Source organism: Drosophila montana, unplaced genomic scaffold (genome assembly GCF_035044405.1).
Source record: "Drosophila montana isolate Dmon_TW-CO22-7 unplaced genomic scaffold, ASM3504440v1 contig_3848_1, whole genome shotgun sequence".
Lineage (NCBI taxonomy): Eukaryota > Metazoa > Arthropoda > Insecta > Diptera > Drosophilidae > Drosophila > Drosophila montana.
This window is the reverse complement of record NW_026998720.1, coordinates 4661496-4688988: the sequence shown is the minus strand read 5'-3', so window position 1 is coordinate 4688988 and position 27493 is coordinate 4661496. Positions and strand designations below refer to the sequence as shown.

The following is a 27493-nucleotide window of genomic DNA, read 5'->3' as shown; positions in this document are numbered from 1 at the left end:
GCTGGCGACAGGCGTATGAGAACGATCTGCGAAATCCGTGAGCAGCTCTAAAAGCCAAACAAATTCGATGGCTTGCAGGAACTCGACCTGAACAAGCCTGTAAATGAAATCTTTTTAAATGCTTCGCTCATCTTAAATGCCATTTCAATTTGGGCACTTCCGTTTCCGTTCGCCACCACCCCGGCCTTGTCGGCTGCTGGTGTTACTCTTTGTCCGTAATGTCCTTGCCCAACGTTGAGCACTTCTTCATTTACAACACGCACACAAAGACACGTATGTTCACATACCCACATACCCACACGCACACACACACGATACTCTAACTCACATATGCACAGTAGACACACCTCTTGTAATTTACATTATTAAATCATATAGAATTTCTTAATTTTTGGCCTATTAAACTTCACAGTTCACTTGAACGATTTAAATCAAATAATTCGTTTTCAAAAATATCCATCAGCACTTGTGTACGCTGCTTTTTTGCCGCGCGCGTCCGATGGGTTTGAAAGTTCCGCAGTAACTGAAACGGCTAACGGCATCTGCCAAATATATTTATGTTAGGCATCGCGCAAAAGCTCGCCAAAGGACTTTGAAAGGACGTTAAAGCTCGCAAGCAATTCAAAATTGAAAGGAGTGCGCCAACAATACTATGCAACAAAAGCTTCCTGCTATGAAACTTCACTTTGCTCAACTAAATGATTCAGTTCAGCTAGATCGAAAATGAACTACTTTCTTATAGTTCCTGTCAATTGGTTCAAGTTAGCGTCGGTCACGTACTCGATTCATAAAATGAAATTATATCTTATTCTTTTATTTTCTTTATTCTTTATTTTATTCTTTTAATATATTCTCTATTCTTAGGCACATAGACAACTAAATTGCAAAAAACTAAGGAGTGAAAACTTGGTATAGGCGAATCTTATGGGGTAACCGAGCCTTACAACTTGTTTTTAATTGATGAAACGTATATGATATATTTGACAGAAATGGAGAAGAACCATAACTTCTAAGGAGATGGATCTACTAGTTTTTGAGAAAATTAAATAATTGTAAGCCAACTTCATGTAGTTTATTTTAAAGGTCTATCGAACTGAACGTTCCCTTGGGAACTGAGCCACAAGGAACTGAACAATTTAATACAGCCAGCGGCGGGAACAAAGCAATTTGAATTATTTAAATATAAAGAATTGAAGGGACTTTAAATTAATTCTCGTAATTTACAAAACCACATTTTTGATCAATTAATCAGTAATAATCAGAATGTTAATATTATTTTTATTTAGTTATATAAATATTCACACCCATTCTAATAAGCACTGGATCTAATATTGCTAGAAACAAGTCACCGATGTAATACCGATACATCGAAAAAATAACATCGATATAAAGCACCATGATCACAATTAGTTTGTTGGTAGCTGAATGCAGACGTCTGAAGAAATAAAGAAATACCCATCTTAATGTGTTACTTACTCGACAAGTGAATAGATACCCGTTTTTGTTCACTAAGTTCAGTGGTTCATTTCGATAATCCGTTCATTTGAACCTAGTCTGAACGCAGCAGCACATCTCTAATATCGATTAAAAAAACTAGTATCGATACCGGTACCGGCACCGTGAACTTTAGCCCGCATATCTCTTGTAAGTTTATAATAATTTAAATGAAAGTTAATTGTGCTTAAAGAATTAAGTAAACGCTTACATTATTTGTGATTTAGTCTACTTAATGCATATATTCATTTTGGGTGAAGCTTAAGCAACAGGTAGTTTCCTACTAACACGTGTCTGAAACGTGAGAGCAGCCACACTGTCTGTCCCTCTCGCACATGCGCTGTAATTTCAATTCGCAAACGAAAATAAATAACAAACAAAACACTTGTGGCTCAATTTAAAGTTGAATTAAATTAAATTAAACGTGCCAAATGCTGCGCAAAGTGCCGCTCATTGTCATTCTGGGCTCCACGGGCACGGGCAAGACGAAATTATCGCTGGAGCTGGCCGAGCGCTTTGGCGGCGAAATAATCAGCGCGGATTCCATGCAAGTGTACACGAATTTGGACATTGCCACAGCAAAGGCCACCAAGGAGGAGCAGGCACGTGCTCGACATCACCTGCTGGACGTTGCAACGCCGGCTGAGCCATATACCGTAACGCACTTTCGCAATGCGGCATTACCCATCATTGAGCAGCTACTGGCCAAATCGAAGCCGCCAATTGTGGTTGGCGGCACCAACTACTATATCGAATCCTTGCTGTGGGACATACTGGTTAGCACCAAGGAGGAGCAAGCAGCAACAGTTGACCAACAGTTGTCTGCGGAGCTAATGGCCGGCATGTCCACAGCGGAATTGCATCAGCATTTGGCCCAGATTGATGGCAGCAGCGCGAATCGCATACATCCCAACAATCGGCGCAAGATCGAGCGCGCCATAGAGGTGTACCAAAGCACGGGTCAGACCTTGAGCGAAAAGCTAATGGAGCAGCGCCAGCAGCCAGGTGGCAATCGCCTGGGTGGTCCACTGCGTTACCCACACACAATACTACTCTGGCTGCGCTGCCAGCAGGATGTGCTGAATGAGCGGTTAGACAAACGAGTGGATGGCATGCTGCAGCAGGGTCTGCTCAAGGAGTTGCGTCAATTCCACAACACCTATGAGAACGTCACCTTGCAGGCGTACACTAAGGGCGTGTTGCAGACCATTGGCTACAAGGAATTTGTGCCGTATTTGCAGAAATACGATGCGCATCAGGATGACAGGCTGGAGGCGTACCTAAGCGCGCACCAATACCAGCTGCCCACATCGGAGCAGCTTCTGGCCATGGAGAGCGAGGCGGAGCAGCTCGCTGCCAGTCTCAAGCTGCTGAGCAGCTGCTGTGCCGAACTGAAGCTGGTCACGCGTCGGTACTCCAAGAAGCAGCTGAAGTGGATAAACAATCGTTTTCTGGCCAGCAAAGATCGGCAGGTGCCCGATTTATACGAGCTGGACACCAGCATTGTGAGCGCCTGGCCCGAAGCGGTCTTTAAGCGTGCCGAGTGCATCATAGATAGCTATTGCCAGGCGCAAAACTGTGAGATTCTGCCCATGGCCAAACGTGTGCATCCTGGCGCCGATCTAAACGAGGAGACCAGCCATTTTTGTGCCACTTGCGCGCGTCACTTCATCGGTGAATATCAGTGGGGCCTGCATCTGAAGTCAAACAAGCACAAGCGACGCCGAGAGTCGCAGCGGCGCAAGCAGCGAGAGGCGGCAGAACAGGCGGAACAGGCAGTCAGACCCCAATCGAAGCCGGTTGCCGAGCTTCCCGATAAGACGCTGTAACCGAGACGGCCAGACAGATGCAGTAATAAATGTATTTGTGTATTAAAACCTGAGTATTAGCTTGCTATACACTTGCCCAGGGTATTTTAGCTATGTATGTCACGATAGGCATTGGAGAAGACATGTGCGTATATATATAGGTATATATATTCCTGATCCGAATCTGTTTCTATGCAAACCAGTCCCTCAGTATTTCAGCTGAATAGCAGACAGTACATAATCCAATATATCGAACTTCTATAAGTTGGACAACTACATTATATTGATACAAGAAAACCTGCGAAAATTGGATTTTTGTATGAAAAAAATCAATTGTTTGAAAGAAATCGTGCTGAATCTTTCCAATTAGTCGAAACTGTTGAGCATAAGAATACTATATTATAATGGTAATATAGGAACTAGCGATTGACTTATATAATGAAAAAAAATAATGATTTTTATAGATACACTGATAAAACTTACTTGGTCAAAGCTTTTATATGCTCCTATTATTTTGGCACAAGTTTATGACCACTATTAAATATAGCTTCTATAGGAACGATCAGCCGAAAATTGAGTTTTTGTATCAAAATCGATTTAGTTTTCACAAACTTTAAAAACCAAACTCGACAATTATGAATATCAATGGGCTTCTTAAAAAAAGGAACAATTTTGTTAGCATCGGGTTACTATATCATGTATAGCGATCGGTCGAAAACTAAACTCTGAGCTCTTACTAAAGTCAAAACTACAATATGCTTCTTGAATTAAAGCAAATCTTTTTGAGTATAGAAGGACTACATCAGATAGCATCCATAGGAAGAATGTCCCGAATATTGAGATTGGGTACTCAGACTTGGAATTTACTAGATTTAGAATGTGAGCCTTACATATATGAATAATCTTATCGAATACCACGCAATTTTAACTATAGGAAAAGTCTGGAAAAATAAAGGTGACTAGCTAAGACTAAAAAAATATATACAAAAGAATATGCTCCTTATAAGAAAATGTCCCTTACATAGACGATACATTTTATTGAATATCGAAGGACTTTATGGATAGGACTAGAAATACATAAATAAGAATACGCTTCTTAAGTTTAAGTTGATAGAATATCGAACTACTATATCGTATAGCTTCTATAGGAACAATTTCCCAAAGAGCATAAAATCGTCGGCAACTCAATGAAAACTGATCTATTTATATGTTTTATTTGATTTTTTGCTGATGCAAGCGCATCAGATTACCCTTCCTCTGAAATGTAAGGGAGCGGGCTTCAGTTGCTATCAGTTAAACCGCAGCCCACAGAGGTCGTTGCCTAGGCGAAAAGCGAAAACATGTTTGTGCAATCCAAGTCCACGTCTGGCCACTGAAATCGTTTCATCTTTTAATTGCATTTCAGTTGTCAACTGAAACGCATGCAGCTAGCAGGAGCAGCCCAAGGACTAGAAACAATGACAACCAAGAAAATAGGTGGGTAGATCAAAGACTATATACAATATACATATTTAATTTGTACTCAATTTACGCGCTTGCCTACTTGCAGCACTTCTCAGCGTCTCAGAAAAGACGGGTCTGGAGGAGCTGGCGAAGCAATTGGGAGCGCTCGACTTTCAACTGGTTGCCAGCGGCGGGACAGCTACTGCGCTGCGTAACGCTGGTCTGGTCGTCAAGGATGTCTCGGACATAACGGGCGCACCCGAAATGCTGGGTGGACGTGTCAAAACGCTGCATCCCGCCGTGCATGCGGGCATACTGTCGCGTACCACCACCAGCGATCTGGCTGACATGAAGCAACAGCATTACGAGCTCATACAGCTGGTCGTCTGTAATCTGTATCCTTTTGCCAGCACCATAGCCAAGCCGGATGTCAGTCTGGCCGATGCCGTCGAGAATATCGATATTGGTGGCGTAACGCTGTTGCGTGCCGCAGCCAAGAATCATCAGCGTGTCACAGTCATCTGTGAGTCCGTCGACTATGCCAAGGTGCTGGCCGAGATTAGCGCCAAGGGCGATACCACACTGGAGACGCGTCAAGCCTTGGCGCTGAAGGCTTTCACCCATACAGCCATTTATGATGAGGCCATCTCGGACTATTTTCGGAAACAGTATGGCGCTGGCTCCTCACAGCTGACGCTACGCTATGGCATGAATCCGCACCAGAAGCCGGCGCAGCTGTACACACAGCTGGCACAGCTGCCGCTGCGCGTGCTAAATGCCTCGCCCGGATTTATCAATCTCTGCGATGCACTCAATGGGTGGCAGCTGGTCAGGGAACTGAAGCAGGCACTGCAGCTGCCGGCGGCAACCAGCTTTAAGCATGTCTCGCCTGCCGGCGCCGCTGTGGGCGTGCCGCTCAGTCCGGCGCAGGCCAAGCTCTGCATGGTGGACGATCTGTACGAACAGCTAACGCCCATGGCCACAGCCTACGCCCGGGCACGCGGTGCTGATCGTATGAGCTCCTTTGGTGACTTTGTGGCGCTGTCCGATGTCTGTGATGTGCTCACGGCCAAGATTATATCGCGTGAGGTCTCTGATGGCATCATTGCTGCTGGCTACGAGCCGGAGGCACTGGAGATACTCAAGAAGAAGAAGAATGGCAGCTACTGCATACTGCAGGTACGGTTCCCCCATAAACAACTGAGGCGCACACTAATTCAGTGAACACTTGCAGATGGATCCCGACTACGAGCCGAGCGCTGTGGAGCGCAAAACCATTTTTGGCCTGACGCTGGAGCAGAAGCGCAACGATGCCGTCATTGATGCCAAGCTCTTTACCAATGTGGTCAGCAAACGCCGACCCTTGCCCGAGTCCGCCGTGCGCGATCTGATTGTGGCCACCATTGCGCTCAAGTATACCCAGAGCAATTCCGTGTGCTATGCCCGTGATGGCCAGGTGATTGGCATTGGCGCTGGCCAGCAGTCGCGCATCCACTGCACACGTCTGGCTGGTGAAAAGGCCGACAACTGGTGGCTGCGTCAGCATCCCAATGTGGCCGCCATGAAGTTCAAGGCGGGCGTCAAGCGTGCCGAAATTTCGAATGCCATCGATAACTATGTGAATGGCACCGTGGGCAAGGATATGCCATTGGCGCAGTTCAAGGGCATGTATGTGCACAGTTTGTGAACAATTGTGCTCCCGGCTCTGCTTGACGTGCGTTTCTTTTCTTGTATTGCCCAACAGGTTCGATAAGGCGCCGGAGCAGCTGACGGCAGCGCAGAAGCTTGACTGGCTAAAGCAGCTAAACGGCGTGGCACTCGGCTCCGATGCTTTCTTTCCCTTCCGCGATAACATTGATCGCGCCAGACTGGTGCGTACTCCTCTACTGTTGTTGTTTATCGTTTGGTTTACTTTTACTTTTATTTTTGCAGAGCGGCGTCTCCTACATAGCCAGTCCGTCTGGCTCCACCAATGATGCGGGCGTCATTGCCGCCTGTGATGAGCATGGCATTATCATTGCGCACACCAATCTGCGCCTCTTTCATCATTAACTCCATACAGTTTGGCTCAATCGAATATATACATAACTGTGACCCCTTATTATATTCAACGCAACATTCCTTCAATCGCACAATAAAAGACACTTGTCTTAGTTAGTTAAAAGTTCGCTGCCTCGACTACAATTTTTTTGTTATTGTTTATAAAGAAATTTAGTTGCTAACTAATGTACAGTTGGATGGATCCGGCTACAAGTGAGTGCCTAGTAGCGCCGGCTGCGTCGCTTGCGGCACGCGCCGCGGCAATTGCACACAAAGATTATGAATGTCAAACAGAAGAGCAACACAGAGGCCAGCACCAGGGCCACAGATGTGGTCTGATCATAGCTGAGTGTGGCATCCAGCACATGTTGCTGCGGCAGCAACTGATAATCGTGCAGCACCTGTGTGCCATTGGGCGGCGGGCAGGGCTGCTGGACAATGATCTCCTGATGCTGCACCTGCAATTCGAATAGGCATATAAGTAACAAGTAGTAATCTATCAGTCGGGTTTATCCGACTGCGTTTTACTCGGTCACAGTCCAATAACAACGATAGCAAGTAACTGTGCTCGAGTCGGTAGTCTCCGCCTAAAAGATACCCTGTACCCAGAGTCGAGCTACCGTTACGAGCAATCTAGCTTCCTTCTATATGTGCACACGCTTTGCCCAACCCTATATATGGAAAATGCATTCCAAATTAACTTCGATGTTTACGAACCGATCCTTATCAAAAAGTGAAGTATTCTTAATCTTTCCATACTTTAAGAGATCGTACATACCAAGTTTGGTACAACTAGCTCATGTAACTTTCGAGCTGAGCTCAAGAAACCATTTATTAAAATCAATATTTATCGATATTTAAGAAAATAGGAGGAGATCAGGAGGAGGAAAGGTGTTAAACTCGATCCATGTGTATTGTAGGAGATTAAATATTTCAAATTTCAAGTTTCTATATTTTGAAATTGATGTATAAAGGAGTTTATCAATAGTCATCATATCATATATGGCTTCTTTGGCTCTTAAACTGTGGGAGACCTAGATTTTCGCGGCTAGCCAAAATTTTATAAGCCCTTTACCTGACGCCTAATGCGCGAACATTTCAATTCTCTAATTTAAATAACGCAAAAAATGTCGTTTAAACAGACGACCGGACAGCATGACGGGCATAGCACCTTTCACTTTGTGAACGAGTATAAAAATTCCATAGTTAACAGTTTCCGACTAGCTCACCTGCTTATTGCGGCACAGCTGCAAACCCGCGGAATTGGCCAGCGTCTCGGCACTGTACTCATCCTGCACCAGGACGGGCAGCAGCCAACGCTGCGGTGAGGCCAACTGCAGCCAAGACCAGAGCTTGGACAGATTACGCGGATGCACCAGATAGCCGCCGACGGCAGTCAGCGCCAGACTGATCAGGGCATTCACCAGACTGGCAGAGACCTTGCAGGGCAGCAGATGGGCGCAGAACAAGGCCAGCGTTTGTATTAGCGTTAGATAGAGCAGCATATACCCTGTAGAAAGAATTACCCAATCACATTAGGCTGCTAGATTCTGTTCTTTTTTTCTGCTGTCCCACTTACCCATGTACAAATAGATGCCCGTGTCGCTGCTATTCGAGTAGGTGTATAGTCCGGCCATGCTGTGAGCCGGCAGCAAATAGGCCAACCAGATGCACAAGCTGGGAAACAGGCCGAGCAGGCTCTGCAAGGCATAAATAAAGTACATGGCATTCGTTAATGTGTGCAAGAGGATGTTTGCTATAGATTTGGCCCACCTGCACAATGATGTAGAGACTGCGCGAGTAGAGGCCCAGTCGTATATCACGCTCCGCGTGTCGTCGATCCTCCTGGGTGTCCCGTATAGTTAGCATGACCAGCGGCCAGTAGGCCAGCACCATGACGCAATGGTGATAGCCAAAGCGATCGTTGTAGGTCAACTGCGGATCCGAGGCGGGCACATCCCAGAAGATGCAGCCAATGCAGAGGGAGAGCACCGCAGCGGCTATCAGCTTGCTGATCCAAGTGAGCAGCGAGCCGGGCTGCTTGTAGCCGGCAAAGCGTTTAACTAGCGCCTTGGCCTGGCCAAAGAAGCCCGCTTTCAGCGTAAAATTAGGCAGCGAGGCGGGCGGCGCGGCCAGCGGCGGCTCCGAATTGATTTGATCCCAGGCATTGGCCAACGATTCGATGCGCGCCGATGACTCCAGCATGGCAGCGGCCGACAAATCATCCAAGGTGACCAGATCCACTGAGGGGCACATAAATTTGATATACATATACATAAGCATATAGTTAGAGGCTGGACTTACAATAATAATCCGCTGGATTCTTGAAGGGCGGACACGGATAGCCCAGTTCGCCCATGTGGCGTGGCAAATCGGCGCGACTGCCGGAGAAGACGGTGCGTCCGCCGGACAGCAACAGCACGCCGGAGCACATGGACAATATCTCAAAGGTAGGTGGCTGCAGAGTCATGATGACAATGCGACCACCGCTGCACCATTGCCGCAGATACTCCACCAGAAAGAACGTGTCAAAGATGTCCATATTGCTGGTGACCTGGTCGAGTATCAGCAGCGATGATTGCGCCAGCAACTGGCAGGCGACGCTCAGACGCTGCTTCTCCGAATGGGTGAGCGTCGAGACATTCGAGGCGCGCACCGTATTCAGCCCCAGATCCTCAATGAGCACATCCATGCGCTCCTTCAGATCGCTGCGATCCAGCGGGCCGCGCAACGCCGCATGGAAATTCAGCGTACACTGCACACTCATGCGCGGATCCAGCGAGGAGACCTCCAGGGCGGGCACATAGCTGCAAAGTTCGCGCAGCCCACGCCGATTCACCTGTTGGCCATTGATCAGAATCTCGCCACCCAGACGCTCGCGCAGACCCGCCAGGCACTCGGCCAATGCGCTGCCCTCGCGCTGTGACGTTGCCATAATGGCAAACAGATCGCCGGCCTTTGCCTGCAGCGAGACGCCGTGCAGGCAGGGACTCACGTCCAGGCAGTGCACCTGTATATTCGGATAGATCAGGCCCAGACTCGACTGTTTGCGCCCGTACTGCGCTCCGTGCCGCGAGCTGCCATAGATGCGCGATTCACCATAGTCATAGCCCAGGCCGCCGCCGCCACCATCGCCGCCCAATCCGGCGCCGAGCAGATCAGCCTCGCTGTGCGAACGATGTCCGTAGTGCTTGCCATTGGTCATGTACTGCTGCTGTTGCTGTTGCTGCTGCTGCTGGTGGTGGAGATGATGATGCTGGCCCACGGCAATGCTGGCGCGACTGTTCGCCTGACGCAGCGCCGCCGACGGCACGCCGCCCTGGGCCCGTGACTCCGGGCGTGAGTGCGCCATGGCCATGCCCATGCCGCTGATGGCACGGAAATCGGATTCGCTGCGATATTTGCGCAAATTGGGCGGCACACGACTGCGTGTCGTCTCATTATCGCTGCTGTCATAGCCGCTGGAGCCGGCGCCTGCCGGGGCAGCCGAACTGTCGCGAAAGCCGCGATTCACACGGCCGCGCACGCCGCCCAGTGCACTGGAGCCGCCCGGTCCCGGACCAGGTCGATGGGAGCGCTGTGACCCGGCATTAGGCGGAAAGACGCGCGGCAGCCCAAACTTGAGATATGTGTACATGTTCGAACCTAGGGGCGATCTAAAATAGAGATAGAGAGAGAAGAGTGCGATTAAAAAGAAGTTGGTCTGAATCTGAAATCTGTGGTTGTTGGTGAAAAAATCTTGAACCAACTCCATAAACATCAAATATTTTAAAACTTTACTCTCATGTTAAAATATTGATAAAAAAAAAAAAGAAACAATCTATAAAAGTATTAATTATTACTAATCTCTTATATCTTTTTCCCTTTTTCTTAAATGAAACCAAGAAAAATACCCACGGTATTATGGGCAGGACCAACATAAAATGAGTACAGTCATATCTCTTAAACCTAATTTTAGCTTGAATCGTAGTTTTATATTTTAACATTTGGAATGCTTAAAACCCAAATAGAGCAATTTAAAATGTTTAATCAATATTCAGTGGTTGAAAGTTCGAGCCCCAGGATATTCCATCTATACAAATACAAAACATCTTTATAATAAATTATGAAAATACTTGTCCCTGGTCTCCGATAGGTAAGTGAACCATTCATTTAGAAAACTGAAGAACGAGCATCCGGGTTCAAGTCCCAGGCTAGAACCGGAGGTCACTGAATCCAGGGTATGCCATAATAATAATAATAATAATAATAATAATAATAATAATAATAATAATAATAATAATAATAATACAAATAATAATAATATAATAATAATAATAATAATAATACAAATAATAATAATAAAATGTAGGATTAGATTGAATATTCTAGGATCTCTGGATTTAAAGATCCTTCGCTTCAGAAACTTTAATTATTCAAAATGCGATGTATTGGTACCCTTTTAGATATGTTAGAGTCCGTAGCATTCTTCTAAGATTGGGAATTATATAAAAATCATGGAATTTTCAAGATATAACTTTATAAATTTATCATTATATTTTAAACTAGCGGGTATAACCCGGCCTTGCCCGTGGCACGTATGTTATAAAATCAATGTTTTCAAAAAGCTTTGAAAATTATTTTGAAACTGATCGGACGGGAATCAAACAAACTTAAAATTCACTAAAAAAAACTTTGAAAGGCATTTTCCACCGAAGGAGTTTAGATTTTGCGAAAAAAGTGAAACACGTCTCAAATGATTTTTCTTATAGATCTTTGGAAATAAATTTGGACACAAAACGTCATCCAGCAAATCTTCTTGGACCAAGGAGGGATGGATTTTTCAAAAAGTGTGAAACACCCCTCAAATGAATTTGAATATAGATCTTTGAAAATGAGTTTGGGGCCGATCGGATGGTAAACAAAAAACTTTCATACAACCGTTTTCCGCCAATTTACCACTGTTGCGGGTGGAATTTCCCAAATCGTCGAAATACGTATTCATTAAGTTCTTATTGAGAGCTTTGAAAATAAGTTTGAAGCAAATCGGACACAACTTAAAGCTTCGCACAAAAAATCTTTGAGTCGCATTCCCCACGAAGAAGTTTGAATTCTGCGAAAAGTGTGAAACACGTCTCAAATGATTTTTCTAATAGATCTCAGGAAATGAATTTGAGTGCGAAACGTCACCCACCAAATCTTTGACCTCCATTTCCACCAAGGAGGAATGGATTTTTCAAAAAGTGTGAAACACCCCTTAAATGAATTTAAACATAGATCTTTAAATATGAATTTGGGGCCGATCGGATGGTAAACAAAAAATTTCTTACAACCTTTTTCCACCAATTTACCACTGTTGCGGGTGGAATGTTCCAAATCGCTGAATTACGTACTTATTAAGTTCTTATGAAGAGCTTTAAAAATAAGTTTGAAGCAAATCGGACACAACTTAAAGCTTCGCACAAAAAATCTTTAAATCGCATTCCCCCCGAAGAAGTTTGAATTCTGCGAAAAGTGAGAAACACGTCTCAAATGATTTTTCATATAGATCACATGAAATGAATTTGAGCGCGAAACGTCACCCACCAAATCTTTGACCTCTATTTCCACCAAGGAGGGATGCATTTTCCAAAAAGTGCGAAACACCCCTCAAATGAATTTGAACAAAGACCTTTGAAAATAAATTTGAGGCCGATCGGATGGTAAACAAAAAAGTTACATACAAACGTTTTTCGCGATTTTTCCACACTTGCGGGTGGAATTTCCCGAAACCCCGTCTTAACGTGCAGATGGAGATTTAAAGAAATGATCTTTAAGATCTCTACTTTTGAAATGATAACATTTTTTTTTATCCTAACTTAACATTCCAATTCGTCGGACAAGCAAATATCAAGGAATGTTAAAAATAGAATTTTGTAGATATTGAGAATTCATCACTTTAAAGATGGAGATTTCAAGATATTGAAAATTAACACCTTTTAAATGGTACATACTTATTTTATACCAACTCAAGATTTCAATTCGTCTAAAAGCAATTGGAAACAAAATATTTTATTGTTTATTTGTAAAACTATTTTGATTTTTTTAAAATTATCATTCGATAAAAATGTTGTATGTTATTTATTATCACAGTCGAGAAACTTGTCAGCTTTAAAGAATGTTGTTAATTGAAGATGCGATTGTTGATATGTGAGTAACAGCACAGTAAATATAGATATTTAATAATGTTTTTCATTTTTGTTGTTGTTGTTGTTGTTGTTACTCACTTGGGTCCGTAGCGCGGATGATTTAAGATTGATTGCACTGTGGTGTCGCGTAGCTGGAAATTTCCATATGGCAGCGGTGATTTATCTGACGAGCCCAGCGCCGAATCGGTGAAGTCAGAGTTCAGATTTTGCCTGCATGTTTGGGGGAGAGAAAAGAAAGGGTTAGAGCTGCGCTTAGCTATGTCATTGTCAAACGCGGGGGCGTGGTCAATGCATCTAATTAAAGTTATGGCAGTTGAACTTCCGCTTGGCTGCGGTTAAATCAAGCGTCAAAATTGTCAAACAGGTGCAGCTGCCACAGCAGTGGCAGTGGCAGCGGCAGCGGATGCATCAAGGGCACGCCCACAACGTTTCCGCACTCACCTATAAATGGACCAGGCATGCAGATCTTCGGATGCCGCCGGCGGCAGCGGCGTGTTGGGACCATGCGGCACCGAGTAGCGACGCTCCTCGCGTGACATTTTCTTATTGTTGGAAAAGTTGCTCAGCTCCATGCTCTGCAAAGAGTTTGTGAGAGAGAGGGAGGGAGATAGACGGAATGCATTAGTGTCTTGGTGCCAAAAATGTAGCTAATTTCCAGTTAAACTGGGTCAAGAATGCCAGCGTGTCGGTTATTACTCATAATTTGCGGGAATTAGCTTAATGAAAGCCACACACAATACACATGCACCCAACACACACACACACGAACACACACACAAACAACATACCTCGCAGTCGGCTATTGTTTATGTCAGACAAGGCGTAAGCTTTGACTATATAATACCCTGTTTCTAATAATTAAAATAAAATAAGCACATTTAAATACATTTTTAAGAGACAACCTAAACCAAAGATTAAGCTTTCGAGCTCAAGTTCGAACTTAGGCTAATATGTATGAGACGTTCTAAATGTAGATTGTAGATAAACCTGACAGGTTGCTTTTAGTGATTTAGAATAAATAATAATATTAAGCTGGCTGGCTCAAGTACAAGGCTGCTCATTTTAAGGGTATTAATCAACGCACAACAAGGTATAAACAGCATGAATGAGAAATTTGTCTGCATAGATATTTCAATCAACATCAAATTCTGATTTTATTTACAACTCTAGCTTTAACTTGTTGTGAATCGCAAGCGTCAAGCAGCAGACAAAGTACAGCGCGCAACACTGAGTCCACTTTTTGTGTGTCTTAAAATTAATTTAAGCTAAACATAACTTAAAAGTGAGAGCAATAACTGTAATATTTATTTTCCAGATAAACTATGAAAATCATGAATTCTTTGAATTATTTAACATTCAAAAATTTAAAGTAATTGTAAGTTGTTTTCCGTTAATTTTTGATATATTGGAATTTGTATGTTTGTTTCAAGAGTCACATATGTTAAATATAATTTTAATTTTTAGTGCAATAACATAATAATAACATAATAATAACATAATAAATAAAATTTTTATTTATTTACTTTTACCATCTATTTATTATACTTCTTAACTATAGGAATTTGTTTAAGATATATTTCCAGAGTCAATAATGCATGTGTTTTAATGCAACTTGTGGAATAATGTAGAAGAAACTTTAGATACTCTAGATCCAAATAGATGACTAGATTCAAATATTCAAATTCCTTTAAACCTCTTTGTCAACTTGTAGAATAATGTATAACTGTAGAAGAAACCCTAGTTAGTTTAGGGCCAAGTAAATGTCTATTTGAAGAGCTCCAACAAAATACCTTTAAGCCTCTTCGCAACTTGTAGAAAATGTAGAAGAAACCCTAGTTTCTCTAGATCCAAATAAATTTCTATTTGTAGCGTTGCAATAAAATACCTTTAAGCCTTTTCGCGTTTAGAGGGTATAAAAACTTGAAACAAAGAAAACAATTCAAATAGTTTTTTTGTTCAGTTTTTCACATTTAATTTTCTTGACTTGAACAAATCTAAAAATCTCGCATTAAGCGGAGAATAAAGCTGCAGTTGTTGTGAAGATTTCGACACGGCAGCTGCGTTTTTAATTGCTAATGCGAGAAACGCAGATGCAAATGAGCCGCAAAGTTGCGCCCAAATGTGGCACTTATGCAATCTGAGTGTAACTGCAACAAAACGGTGGCTGCCACAAAATGCACCTGTTGCCAGTTGAGGTGTTTCTTTGAGTTTTGCCTGCGCGAAGGCAGCCAGCCGTATGCGTTTCCGTTTGCAGAGTGAGTGCACCATGAGTGCCAGTCTGAATGTGAGTGAGTGTGAATGTGAGTGCGAGTGTCTCTGTCTGCGAGCAAACGCGAGCAGTTAAAACTTGGCATAAACAGCTGTAAGTGGGTGCGAGATTATGTAGCTAAGTGTTCTCAGTGTTTATTATTATTTACTTTATTTTATTATTTAGGCGCAACTGTGGAAACTGGCGAAAGTGAGTGGCAGCTGTTGCCTGCAACAGATTCGAGTTTATGTTTTTATGCCCTTGTCGAGGGTATTATAATTTTGTCGAGCAATATGTATATCGTCTGTTCCTCAATTGTAAAGCTAAGAAAACACCTTCGGTGTAAGGCTCTCAGTTCTCTGCGAGTCGTTGTAGCCTTTTTCGTCTGTCTCTCATAGGTTCCTCTTGCCGTTGTAGGAAGTACGTATGTCGGAAGCGCCTGGATCGTAATAATAGGAATTAATCGAATACTTAGTTCTTATATGAAATACTCTATTTAATAAACATATCTTGATCTAAATAGACATTATCGAGTTCTGCCATGTTTTTTACGAATTCTTACCAGAATCTTATCATATGTCGGAAATCGCTGGATCGGAACACTATACCATATTGCTGCTATAGGAACGATCGGTCGAAAATTATGTTTTTATATCAAATAGTTATTTTGATCATTCTAGACATTTATGAGTTCTTCCATGCTCTTCACTTATCCTTATCAGAATGTTATCGTGTGTCGAAAATGGCTGAATCGGAACACTTTGTCATATTGTTGCTATAGGAACAATCAGTCGAAAATTAAGTGCTTGTCAAATATAATTTTTTGCTTATAAACATATCTTGATCTTATTCGACACTAACGTGTTCAGCCTTGCATGGGAACAATAGGTCGAAAATGAATTTCTTATATGAAATGTTTCTCTATTATGAATCATGTCGTACGAGTTTTGCCATACTACTCACATTTTAGATAAATCTAATCAAAATCGGACCATATCGGTAATATCCGAAAAATTGATCCTTTCTGCATGGAAAACTTTTTCAAGATCTCCTAACTAAGCCCAGCCATATGTCTCGAAGAGTATTTAAGCTTCGACGTGCCGTTCTCTCCTAGCTTATATATATAATTTGCAGCTTGGCTCATAATTAGAGCCAAAGCTGAAAGTGAAGCTGTAGCTGAAGTTGGAGTTGGGCTGCTGTAAAATGTGTGAATGAGAAAACGCATCAAACGCTTTGATTACCGCATATTTGAAATGCTTTAGTTAAGAGTCATGTGCATTATGTATTATTAAATATACTTTTTTGTTTAGTCTCTTATTCGAAAAAAAAGAAAAACGATTGTAAACACTTTTAATTGCGTGTTAAATGCGCCTTAATTAAAATCATTTTTGTTATATAGCGACTTATGGCTAAAGGTTCAGTTTAGTTGATTTTTGTTTGTTTGTTTTTGTTTTTTTTTCGCTTTTCATTTTTGTTGTTTTTGCTCTGCTTGTTATTGTTGTCTCTTGGCATTTTAGTAAGTAAGGCCATTGCAGTGAAAGTGGAAGCAAAAGGTTGTTTTTTTCTGCCTTTAATACCCTCGCTCAAAGATAATGTAAATATAACTCAAGAGGAACTACCTACCTAAAGCTACTCCAACCTACAAACTAAAAACTTGGCGGCAGTCGCTTTGTTGCACTGAATGAGTGAATGAAGGAATGAATGAATGAGCGAGTGAATGAATGCATGAATCAATGTTGCGTATATTGAGGGCATCGCATTGATTTATGTGTACGTCTTGTCGTTGATATCTATATGTGCTCCCCACATATATCATTTGGCTCTTTGCTGCAAGTGCGTTCGAAAAAAAAGAAGTATTTATATATGAGAGCAGCTCTTTATAGAGCATAACCGTGGAGTTGAACAACTGAAACTGCACTGTTGGCAAAATGAAAGTGATTTTTGTGGTGCTACTTTTAGTGAGCTGCATATCAGATGCATGGGAATAAACCAAACTGTCTTTCGAGTTACTCTGCATCCAGTTGAAAAATGGTAATAAGAAGGCTTAATAAAGCTGTGGAATTGCATATACCATATACCCATAAGTCTACATGTAGGTATTTGGAGACCTTAATGATCCCATAAAATTTATATTAACTTCAGCAGCTGCTGAGTTGTATTAGCTCTAATGTTTTATAGGCTAGAGGTCTCACATCTACTGTTTTGTACCGACTCGCACTTTTCAAGTGTTTCGAAATTATATAATGTTTTTCTTATAATAAGTTTATCGATAGGGATAGATTTATGGTTTAAACAAATTTTTTTTGTTTAGATGAGTATACTATCGCATACTTTTCTCTATGCAGCCAGGCTGCAAAACGATTTTGAGCCGATACGCACCCGAAATTCCATTCCACCTGACCCTGAACCGAGCCTTGAAAAAGATTTTTTAAATAAGGAACAGAGAAAACTTTGCCTGCACCGAAACATATATCCAAAAAATGGTGGCTTATAATATTTGAATTTAGTTTAATTTAATAATAATAATAATAGCAATAATTAAAATTAAAATATAATAATATACTTTGAGCTTTTAATCATTTTTTGTTTTTGTTCCAGCTTCACGAACCAAACCTTAAATAAGTACTTTTTCTTGATAAATAAAAAAAATTATAAAAATAACCAAGAGCTTTGTTGATTTGTTTGATTGATTAATTTTCAAGCAATGCGAAAAAAAGCGTCTCGACGAAAATTATTTAAAACCTGAACTATGTAATGAAATTTAGCAAACCAAAGATCTATTATGCAAAGGAATTTGATTGTCTGCCATAGATTTTTATAACAAATCGCAGTATGTTAGTGATACGTGCACTTTATAGTTAGCTACAGGATATTTAGCTCTGATAGTTCTCGTAACTCTTTTATCTTAACATAATTTTCAATAGTTGCCTAATGTCATTTTATCAAAAATCTCAACCACTTTCAAAAGATTTCCATATAGCTGTAAGTATATGCAAGTAAGTATCTATTACCCCCACCCAAGATACAAAGATACATATAATTATCTGAATATGTGTAACTCAGCCAAAAATGCCAGCTAGCCAAAAAAAAATTATGCATGTGCCACATGCAGCTGCAGCTGCAGCAAATACCGAAGAAAAAAAAAAACAAAACGAAATCAAAAAACCAGAATTTGTGGGCCAAAGTTGGAGTTCCGCAGTCGGAAACAGGCTGCATTGCTGGAGTCTGGCACAGTTAAATTTGCCTGGCCAGAATTATATCATAGATTAACTGTGTGGCCATAAGCAATGTGGCAATGAGTTGTTTGAGGTATACATGCAACTACCGGCACAGCGGATGTGGCACGTTTGTCAACGGTGCCCCGATGCCAGCAATTAATTGGCCAACGGTTATTGGCAATGCTTAAATGAGTTTGCAATTAGATTATGCCAATGGGCAGGAGTGCAACAAATGTGTCAAGAATTGGCCAACTGCCGGCTCCAGACTCTGGATTGGGTGTGAGAAAGCAGCAGAGCGCTCGAGCAAGCGAGACGCACTAACTAAAACCCGTTGTTGTTGTTGTTGCTGTTATTGTTGTCGTTCCCGTTGCTTGTGCCGCATTTTGTGGCACTCAGCCGGCAGTTGACAAGTGGCTAACCGTTGCATGTCTGGCCGGAGCACATGACCATTGATGCAAAAATGCAGTTAGACGCAAGTGGAGAATGACCAGCCGAAGGAGGAGCAACTGCAGCAGCAGTCTCTGCTTGGCCTGTGCTCACATTAAATGATTTAATGGTGCGCGCCCAAGTGGTTCCATGTGCCCAAGTGGTTTGACCATAATAATTTGTTTATTTTTTTTCCATTTTCATTCTTTTATTTTTGTGGGCAGCCACTCGAGATGTGATTTTTGTGAGCCATTGAAATTTGTGTGCGTTTGCTGCCTGATTGGATTACAAACAGGCTGCCGCGAGCTGGCTAAGTGAACTCTTGCGGCTTAGGTCTGAGCGGCATTCCCACGCGAAAGCCAATTCAATTGGGTTAACCGAAAAGAAAAACCAGTCAAATTCACCGCAGATGAAATACCCTTGTAGACGTGTAGCTTACCGGCTTGCAGCATATGACAGGTGAATTGTGCAGCTCGGGGTTGTTGAGTTTGGTCAAGATATCTGGAAATATGGAAAAGTTTGCGTCTCTTCCGATTGAGCCATATAATATGCTAGTGCGATATTGACAAGATATTCCACATATGTAAGAAACATGGCACAGCTCGTAAATGCCAAGTTCCCTCTTGTAAAACAAATCGATTTTTTAACAGAAACTTACTTTTTGAGCGATCGTTCGCTTGGCAGCCATAAGATATAGTTCACCGATCCAGTCGATTTCGACATATGTACTGCCTGGAGACGCACTAATGCAAGGCTTCCTGACGATGGCTTTAAAGCTATAAATGTATACACCTTTTGCTTTCACAGATGTCGCTTTTCGTGCGTTACACAATTCATGACAAAATTAGAACACCCTTTCGGGCAGTGTATAATGAACAGCATTCGGAAGTTTCCCTTGCGCAGTGCTCGCTGCCGGCATTGGCCACGTTTTCAAAAGCTGGCTTGAACCCGAAAATGGGTAACTGGTTAACTGGGCAGCCGGCAACAGGTTAACTGGGTAGACACCCAAAATCAAAAGCTCTCTTCGCTGATTGCCAACTGACTGATGGCAGTGTGTCCAGGCCTTGCCGCGGCAACAAGCACTTGCTCTGGCCCGGCTTCTGCCCCCCAACGAGAAAGTGAAAATTTTGCTGTTGTGGCATAATTTCTGGCTGCCAGACATCGTATGATAAATGCCAATTGCACTGAACCAAAGTGGGTCGCAGTTGCAATTTGCAATTAATAATCGACAACAACAAAAAATACAACACACCACGCTTGAGGCCTTTTTGGGCGTGGCTGGGAACTCTGCTGTTGCCGGGGCTGACTAATACTAATCGTAATGCCCATGCAAATTGATAATAATAAACATCAAGACTTTTGATTACCAGTTTCGGAGCAACATTCCGGCGGCAGCGAAAAGCCGTTTGTTGAACTTGTCCGGCTAAATGAAATTGTTGATAAATTTGAGCGCAAAGGCAAGCGAATTGTTAACCAATATTGTACACTGTACAAAATTGTTCGTTAATTTTCTTAAACAATTTGCTTGTTTAAAATAAATTAAGAATTAACCTTAAATCTAAACCAACAGATACTTTTCTAGTGAGCAATTGTGTGGAACAGACAGAAATAAATCTTTCCCTCTTTCCTACTACACATTGATGCGTTAACAATCAAACTTACTATACAAATTGCGGTTGAATGGTAAGCATTCAAATTGTCTTAATTCGAATTCCAAGGTTAGTTTTAATCTATATAACAAAAATAGTGCACTTTTGTTTGTTTTAAATAGGGCAAACATTAAATTGATGACATGAATGACTTAAAAACTTTTAATTCGAATTTTAGTATTCAATTCAAGTCAAAAAGTTTCAAATGTTGACTCCAATAGTTTAGTTGAGTTTAATTCACACTTTAAATTAAATTTGACTTTGAATTTAATTTGACTTTAGCAAAAAATTTTGCACAGTGTATCTAGTGTATACACACACAGCTAAAAATATGTGTGTTAATTGAGCACTCGATTCCAGAGTTTTGGGCTTGAGTCTTAGCACATTTTGTGTTGGCATTTGTAGCGGACAGGCAAGTATGCAAATTTTGTCGTATCTCATAGATACACAGCATCAGCCAGCGGCGGCAGCAGCTGAGATAAGCGACAGTCAGTCAACTGAGCACGCAACTCGACGCAGCCTGGGCCAAAAATATCACAAAAAAGAAGCTTAAAAACAGATTCACATTTTTGTGAAAGTTGACGCTGCGTACCTGAAAATTGATTATGAACAGATTGTGAATGTACATTAAATGAATGTTGCGAATGTCTGAAGCTGTCTATATGAGTGCTGCCAAGATTTGTGATTTAATAAATGTGCATTAAAACAGGTAAATCAGAAAAACAAAAAAAAAACAGCTAAGGTGTGCCAAAGATGTAATACCCTGTCAGGCACATCAATTAAATTGCTCATGCGGCAGTTAACTTAGCATTCGGCTAACTTATCTCAGCCAATATCTTGAGAAATGACTCTATTAAGAACGCTAGCTAAACCAATTTCAATAATTTAGCTTAATTAAAATAGCTCTTTTTATTTAACAAATTAATTTACGGAGAACGCTGTGAACGTGAAAGCTGACATATCACAGAAATCTTGTTTATGAAAAACTAAACTTTTTTCTTTCTTTGCCTTGGAAGTTATTTGAGATGATAGTCAGATATTGATATGTTTTGGAGCAAAAGTTAGAAATATTATTAGCTGACAAAATACTTTAACTTAATATTTGTTGAACGTTCCAATAAATGGTAAAGGGTAAATTATATGGTAGTCCAGCTTAAAAGGATTTGATGTACGCAAAACTGAGCATAATAAATAGGCAGTCTTTTGAAAACATTTTAAAACACAACAAAATATTAATCTATAAAATAACATCTCGAGCTAAGATTACTATAAACTATATTTGATTTTTTCTTTGAAAATTTTTTGCCTAAAAAAACACTTTCTAAACCAATGGAAAGCTAAAATTTGGCAATTCGGTTCTTTGAGATACTAATAATCATTTTATTATTATTACTACTTCTATTATTATTATTATTATTATTATTATTATTATTATTTTAAATATTATTGCTATAATAGTTATTAATATTAAAGAGAGATTAGTTTGAATAGAAACAAACGAAGATAGCCTTAGTGCCTTAGACGAGAAGCTAAGATCAAGAATATATTTGCCTTATGGATTCTTAAATATCACTTAAGACATTATAAATTTCCGGACAAAATACTAGAGCTCTTGCCCGAGATCAATTGATTAGGAGACAGAATTGCGAGAAAATTGCGCCGTACCAGCTATTTCGCTGGCTTAATAAATGCATTTATAACTAGGCCAAAACCGAATAAGTTCAGCCAATTGTTAATAAATTAGGCAATCTCGTGAAAAACTACAAAACCATAACGAGCCGAAGAATGCGCCAAAGCCAAACTTCGTTTTGTGCTGACATCGGCAAAGCGCGCGCTCCAACTGTGACCCCAAAAAATAAAAGCCAAGTTAATGTCATGCCGTCAACAAATACTCGTCATGGCTGCATAGCCCTCTGCGAGTGTGTGCGTGCGTGTGTGTGTGTGTGATGTGTGTGTGTGCTGCGGGTGTTTGCCATATATTCAATTTCAAGTGTTTCAGTTTTCAGTTAAGGTTTTTACATTTCGCTCTGAAAATTCACACAGCAAGGTCAGAGTTTTATTAATTGCCCCGAGCCAAGCCGTTTTCCATGCTACACTTTTTGGCCATCTTTACAGGCAATTAACGCTGTTCCCCGCGCACAAAACACTTTCCTATGTGTGTTGCAACCGACTTGTGAAAGTAGCTTAACAAACCAAAAAAAAAAAAAAAACACACACACACACACAAAACGACAAAAATTTGCATGCCAATGTTCGTTCGTCTCGATTGTGGACCATCAAAAACCAGCCCAGCCCAACAACCCACCGCCCCACCGCTCACGTGCGCCACTCTAATTGACACAAATTCCATGACAAACAAAATACCACTTTTTTTCTTTTTTTGCGTGCATAAAAATGCGAGAGACCAGCTAGGTTGGACATATCCCAGACAGCAAACGCACCCACCCAGACAGTCAGAGCTGGGCCCATGGCGCCGTCTGGACACAGTGGTGCGAGCCCCAACAAATCTATAATGTGTAATTATTATAAACTATAATTACGGAAAATAAAACCTTATTTTAACTTCTTTTTTGTTTATGCGCTAGAACTTCAAGCGAAGTACTTTTAAATAGTTTAAAAACCAAATAATTCGAATGCAGTTCTTTTGAGATATGCTTAGTCAAGGAATAAAAGAAACATTCAGTTCAAATGTGAGAATAATCTATTAGGAAATTTATTATTATTTTTTAAAAGAAGATTTGGATAATTTGATTATTTGTTCTTAAAAGAAGATTTAGAAACCAAGAATAAACCAAAAGACATCGAGCCAAATACCTTAAAGCTGTTCAAAAATTTTATTTAGTTTAAGCAAAAAAGATATCAGACAGAATTTGTTTGTATTATTTTCTCCACATTAACTCGGAGACTAAGTCGGAAATTTGAATTAAAATTTGTGATACATTTTTTAATTATTTATCCCAAGCTCTTAGGCATTTAATTGTTAGAGATATCAGGTAGAGTTTTTTGTATTACCTGATTTGAATTTAATTATTTGAAATATTTATTGAATTATTTATGGTGCCAAGCTCTTCACCACGTAGATGTATATACATACATATGTATGTATGTATGTATGTATACGTAGGGTAGTTATTTAATTTAGAGCTCCTTTTTGGTAATATGATGAAAAATGTTGTGTGAACGGTCGATGCAGATATTATTTAATCGTTATGTGTATATATATTCATAAATTTCAGTAATAGTACAGAAATTTATGAATTAAAATTTTTACAAAAGCTTTCGTTTGCGTCGAAAGTGGGCACTAGGGAAAATTATATTGTAAAATTAGATATCCTATTGTAGGAACACGATGATCAAAGTTTGTATAAATAAGGTGAACAATGCAGCTTTGCGAACGGCAGTTCATTAGTCAGAAGCAAAGCAATATTCAATTAAATGTTGGCTGGTATAATTTATATATCTATTTCTATTACTACTTAAACACTATAAAATGGAGTATAATATTAACAGTTCTGATTCAACAATTTTCTATTTTCGGCTATAAATAAGCCCAGAAACACTGTGCCTAATTGTTATTCGGACCTATTGTAGATCAAGCCAAAACTCACGGCGTCTTGCAAAGCTGAGTGACATAAATCCATGGCACAATTTATGCACAGCACGTTGGGGTGTGCGCGCGTGTGCATCTGCCTAGTTACATAGCGAACACACACACACACACACACACACACACACACACACACACACACACACACACACACACACACACACACACACACACACACACACACACACACACACACACACACACACACACACAGAGAGACGCACATCCATGAGATACTTTTCTAGGCCTGCCTGCAATTCTGATTCTATGTCAGACGCCGACGCCGTCGCCGACGACACGGCCTCGCCTGCCAGACACGCAGTTCAAGTTGATGTTGTAGTGAAATGAATTTCTGGTTTTAGCGGCCATAAAACTCACAAGCTGTGTAGCATCCAGTCGGATGCTCACATATATATAGCACTTTCTTCGTCTAATTATGCAGCTGTTCTATGCCGCGTTTTATGTGTTAATTTAATTATAATAAAACCCAAATTAACCTGCTCTGTACTTTGTATCAATGCCCATGTTGAAAATTTCTTTTTCATTTGCTGCGGTTCGTTAAGTTTTCACTTGGTGGAGCGGGGCAGAGACTGGGGCTTAAAGTCGGAGCTGTCTTCAGCGGAGAGTTGCCCATTAAATGCAATGAATCATGACTCTTGGAGCGCAGCTAATGGCCAGTCAATGCATTGGGCCAGAGTTTAAAAATAATCACACATAAACCAAGTGCCAAAAAGAACAGAAGAAACAAAACAAGAACAAGTTCTCGGCCAGAGTTGCAGCCACACCCGTTTTTAAAAGGCAACGAATGTTGGCTAGACAAAGCTGGCAGCAGCATTACCGCCAGCACCACCCGCCGCGTTGGCTAAAAGCCACCACAAAGCAATAAACTGACAATCAATTCGACTTAAGTCATTTTGCTGCTGCGCCTTTGACTTTGTCTTGGCCACAAGTTTGTGTCTTAAGTCTTTCGTTTTCGGATCGAAATTGTTTCAAATTGAAACGCACTCAGATCTGATTGCGGCATCGGCCTGCTTTTTAAGATTGTTTTTTCATATTTTAGGCAACAAGTCATCAGGCAGCACCGTTAATAGCTATGAGAAATACTGTTAACTAATTTACACCGCAACAGAGAAAAACAAAAATAACAAAAAAAACAACAACAATAAGAGGAAGAGAGCCGTACAAACTAACGAGTCACCAGGCGAAAAGCATAAGAACCAGAAATCTTTGGGCCCTGATAGCAAAAAAGTATTCAATGAAACGGCCAGCTAACGGTAGAACATGGCACCTGTAATTAGGTGTGAACTACGAGAGGTCGCCAAAAATTTGTGTCCACAATTTATATGGCTGAGAATAGTGCCAATGTCTTGACGGAAGAAGTGTGCCTTATCAAATGATTTGGCCGTGCCAACACGTTAAGCATCACAATTTTGAAAGTGATTGTTTGGTAAAAAGAAAATTGAATGTGAAAGTTTGCTGTGCCGTTCGCCAATTTTTCGAAATTCTTCTTGGCAACGAGCACGGCATAAAGCGCAACAGATAAATGTCCAAAGATAAAGATAAATGATAGCTGCTTTTTTGAGCACTTAGAAGAAGTTCAGAGCCGGCCACACATACAGCAAGCTTCTCAATATAGATTTGCATGGGCCGAGACGTCAATAAACAGATACCACAAATATGCAACAGCAACAACAACAAAAACTGCAGCAGCAGCAGCAGCAGCGGCAGCGGCATTGGCAGCAGAGAGGAAATACCAAGACGCAAGTCAAACAATGAGCGGCGAACGCAGCCAAGAACTCGGCGAGTCAGCGAGCGAAACAAACAAACAGAAACTTGTATCTGTAAGATACACAGCTCACACAGCTACAGATGCACACACACACACAGTCAAACGCATAACTTTGGCGCTGACTATGGCCACAGAGCGCCCTAAGCGCGCAAAAGAACTTTTGAGCCGAATGGAAACAGAAAATAAAAACAAGAAAGAACAGCTAACTACGGCACGCCGAAGTTTGAATACTCTTTTAGACATGTGGCTAATTGTGAAGCTAGCAACTGCTGAGTTTGGTCAACATATTTGGAAAATCAAAAAAGTTGTCCATTTTCGCATTCCTTGCACGTTTCTTCCCATAGAGCTACTTATATGATATAGTAGTCCGATTTGTTAAATTGTGGCTCATGTGTGAGGAGCATGGTAGAGCTCAAATATGTCTAGTTTGATCAAGATATATTGAAAAACAAAATATTATTTTTTGTATACAAGAACATTATTTTCGATCGATTGTTTCAATTGCAGCTGTTACAGTAAAGTGAATCGATCCGGTTAGTGTCGACTTCTCCACTGCCTGCAACGAATAGAAGTTGGCTTTAAATGTGAGAAACAAGCAGACGGACAAGGCCTTAAAGACTCGTCTGTTGTTGCGTTTCATGCGTTACACATTTCATGAGAACACAATTATACCCTCGACAAGAGTATTACAAAAAAAAAGAGAAGTGGAAGCAGTGGAAATGGTGGAAACTACGATAGACGCTGGCTAAAGAACGAAGCAACAACGTTTGCTAGACAAAACTTGCTTGTGGGATCTTTGACCTGCAATGGCGACGACCGCAGAGCGGCCAAGAAATCAACAACGTGGAGCAGGAGCAAAGCGCCCGTCAACGCCTCGACTAAGCCATATAGATACACACATACCCATACACATACACATACACATACCTAAACACACACACACATGGGTGTATCTTTTTTAGAGCTGGCAAGTGTTGCTTGCCTGGCTTGGGCTGTATTTAATAAAAATTAACAGTTAATACCAGTTGTACAAACTTTAATGGACAACAAAAAGCGCTACGAAATGCAAATTGCGAGCGACCAAAAGATACATTTGTATCTCAAAGTACTTACCAGGCTGTATTTGCTTATTGCTGCTTGTTGTATTTAGCTAAAGTTGTTGTTGTTTTTGTTGTTCTAGTTGTTGTAGCACACTGTGCATATTCCATAAATTCACAGGCACACGCACGCACACACGCACACGCACAGTTTTGCGTTTCTTATTGGACAATTTGTGTGGTGTGGCCGAAAACGAATGCCGCTATTTGCAAGCTATTTGCAAACTGATTTGTCACACACACAGGCCGCGGCTCATAAACCACATTTGCATGCACTTGCACATTGCCATTAATAAATAAATAAATAAATATATATATTTTTATTTGAATATATATAGAAATTAATATTGCTACCGCATTTATTTCGCTAGTTACGCCGCCAACATTTCAATTCGATTTTCAAGCGCGCAGTCTTTGTTTTTTTCTTATTATTTAGTATTCTTATTGCCAATTTTATGTTATTTTTTGTTCACTTTATTTTGCGCAGAGCCAACAGACGTGCACAGC

The 27493-nt window shown here is 41.1% G+C and overlaps 3 protein-coding genes across 3 annotated transcripts; 2 read left to right on the top strand and 1 right to left on the bottom strand.

The window, feature by feature from the left end:
* The first annotated feature begins 1579 nt into the window (after positions 1 to 1579).
* Positions 1580 to 6912, top strand: LOC135438756 (bifunctional purine biosynthesis protein ATIC). The gene is made up of 6 exons (XM_064697228.1): positions 1580 to 1644; positions 4708 to 4778; positions 4852 to 5924; positions 5980 to 6413; positions 6490 to 6616; positions 6678 to 6912. The coding sequence occupies exons 2-6, from the start codon at positions 4724 to 4726 to the stop codon at positions 6795 to 6797; spliced, it is 1809 nt and encodes a 602-aa protein (XP_064553298.1). The 5' UTR covers positions 1580 to 1644; positions 4708 to 4723; the 3' UTR covers positions 6798 to 6912.
* On the top strand, positions 1697 to 4919 carry LOC135438757 (tRNA dimethylallyltransferase). The gene is made up of 3 exons (XM_064697229.1): positions 1697 to 3354; positions 4708 to 4778; positions 4852 to 4919. The coding sequence occupies exon 1, from the start codon at positions 1926 to 1928 to the stop codon at positions 3321 to 3323; it is 1398 nt and encodes a 465-aa protein (XP_064553299.1). The 5' UTR covers positions 1697 to 1925; the 3' UTR covers positions 3324 to 3354; positions 4708 to 4778; positions 4852 to 4919.
* On the bottom strand, positions 6891 to 27493 carry LOC135438755 (ATP-binding cassette sub-family G member 8). The gene is made up of 8 exons (XM_064697227.1): positions 27003 to 27493; positions 13394 to 13527; positions 13031 to 13162; positions 9090 to 10441; positions 8559 to 9028; positions 8365 to 8485; positions 8015 to 8295; positions 6891 to 7243 (listed from the first exon to the last, which is right to left on the bottom strand). The coding sequence occupies exons 2-8, from the start codon at positions 13522 to 13524 to the stop codon at positions 7007 to 7009; spliced, it is 2724 nt and encodes a 907-aa protein (XP_064553297.1). The 5' UTR covers positions 13525 to 13527; positions 27003 to 27493; the 3' UTR covers positions 6891 to 7006.

Bases quoted from the DNA above. Each gene is read 5' to 3' on its own strand.
- LOC135438757 (XM_064697229.1), top strand. From the start codon at position 1,926: ATGCTGCGCAAAGTGCCGCTCATTGTCATTCTGGGCTCCACGGGCACG.
- LOC135438756 (XM_064697228.1), top strand. From the start codon at position 4,724: ATGCAGCTAGCAGGAGCAGCCCAAGGACTAGAAACAATGACAACCAAG. The intron at 5,925-5,979 runs GTACGGTTCCCC...GAACACTTGCAG, and splicing joins GCAGCTACTGCATACTGCAG to ATGGATCCCGACTACGAGCC. The intron at 6,617-6,677 runs GTGCGTACTCCT...TTATTTTTGCAG, and splicing joins ACATTGATCGCGCCAGACTG to AGCGGCGTCTCCTACATAGC.
- LOC135438755 (XM_064697227.1), bottom strand. From the start codon at position 13,524: ATGGAGCTGAGCAACTTTTCCAACAATAAGAAAATGTCACGCGAGGAG. The intron at 9,029-9,089 runs GTAAGTCCAGCC...TGTGCCCCTCAG, and splicing joins GAATCCAGCGGATTATTATT to TGGATCTGGTCACCTTGGAT. The intron at 7,244-8,014 runs GTGAGCTAGTCG...TTCGAATTGCAG, and splicing joins AGCTGTGCCGCAATAAGCAG to GTGCAGCATCAGGAGATCAT.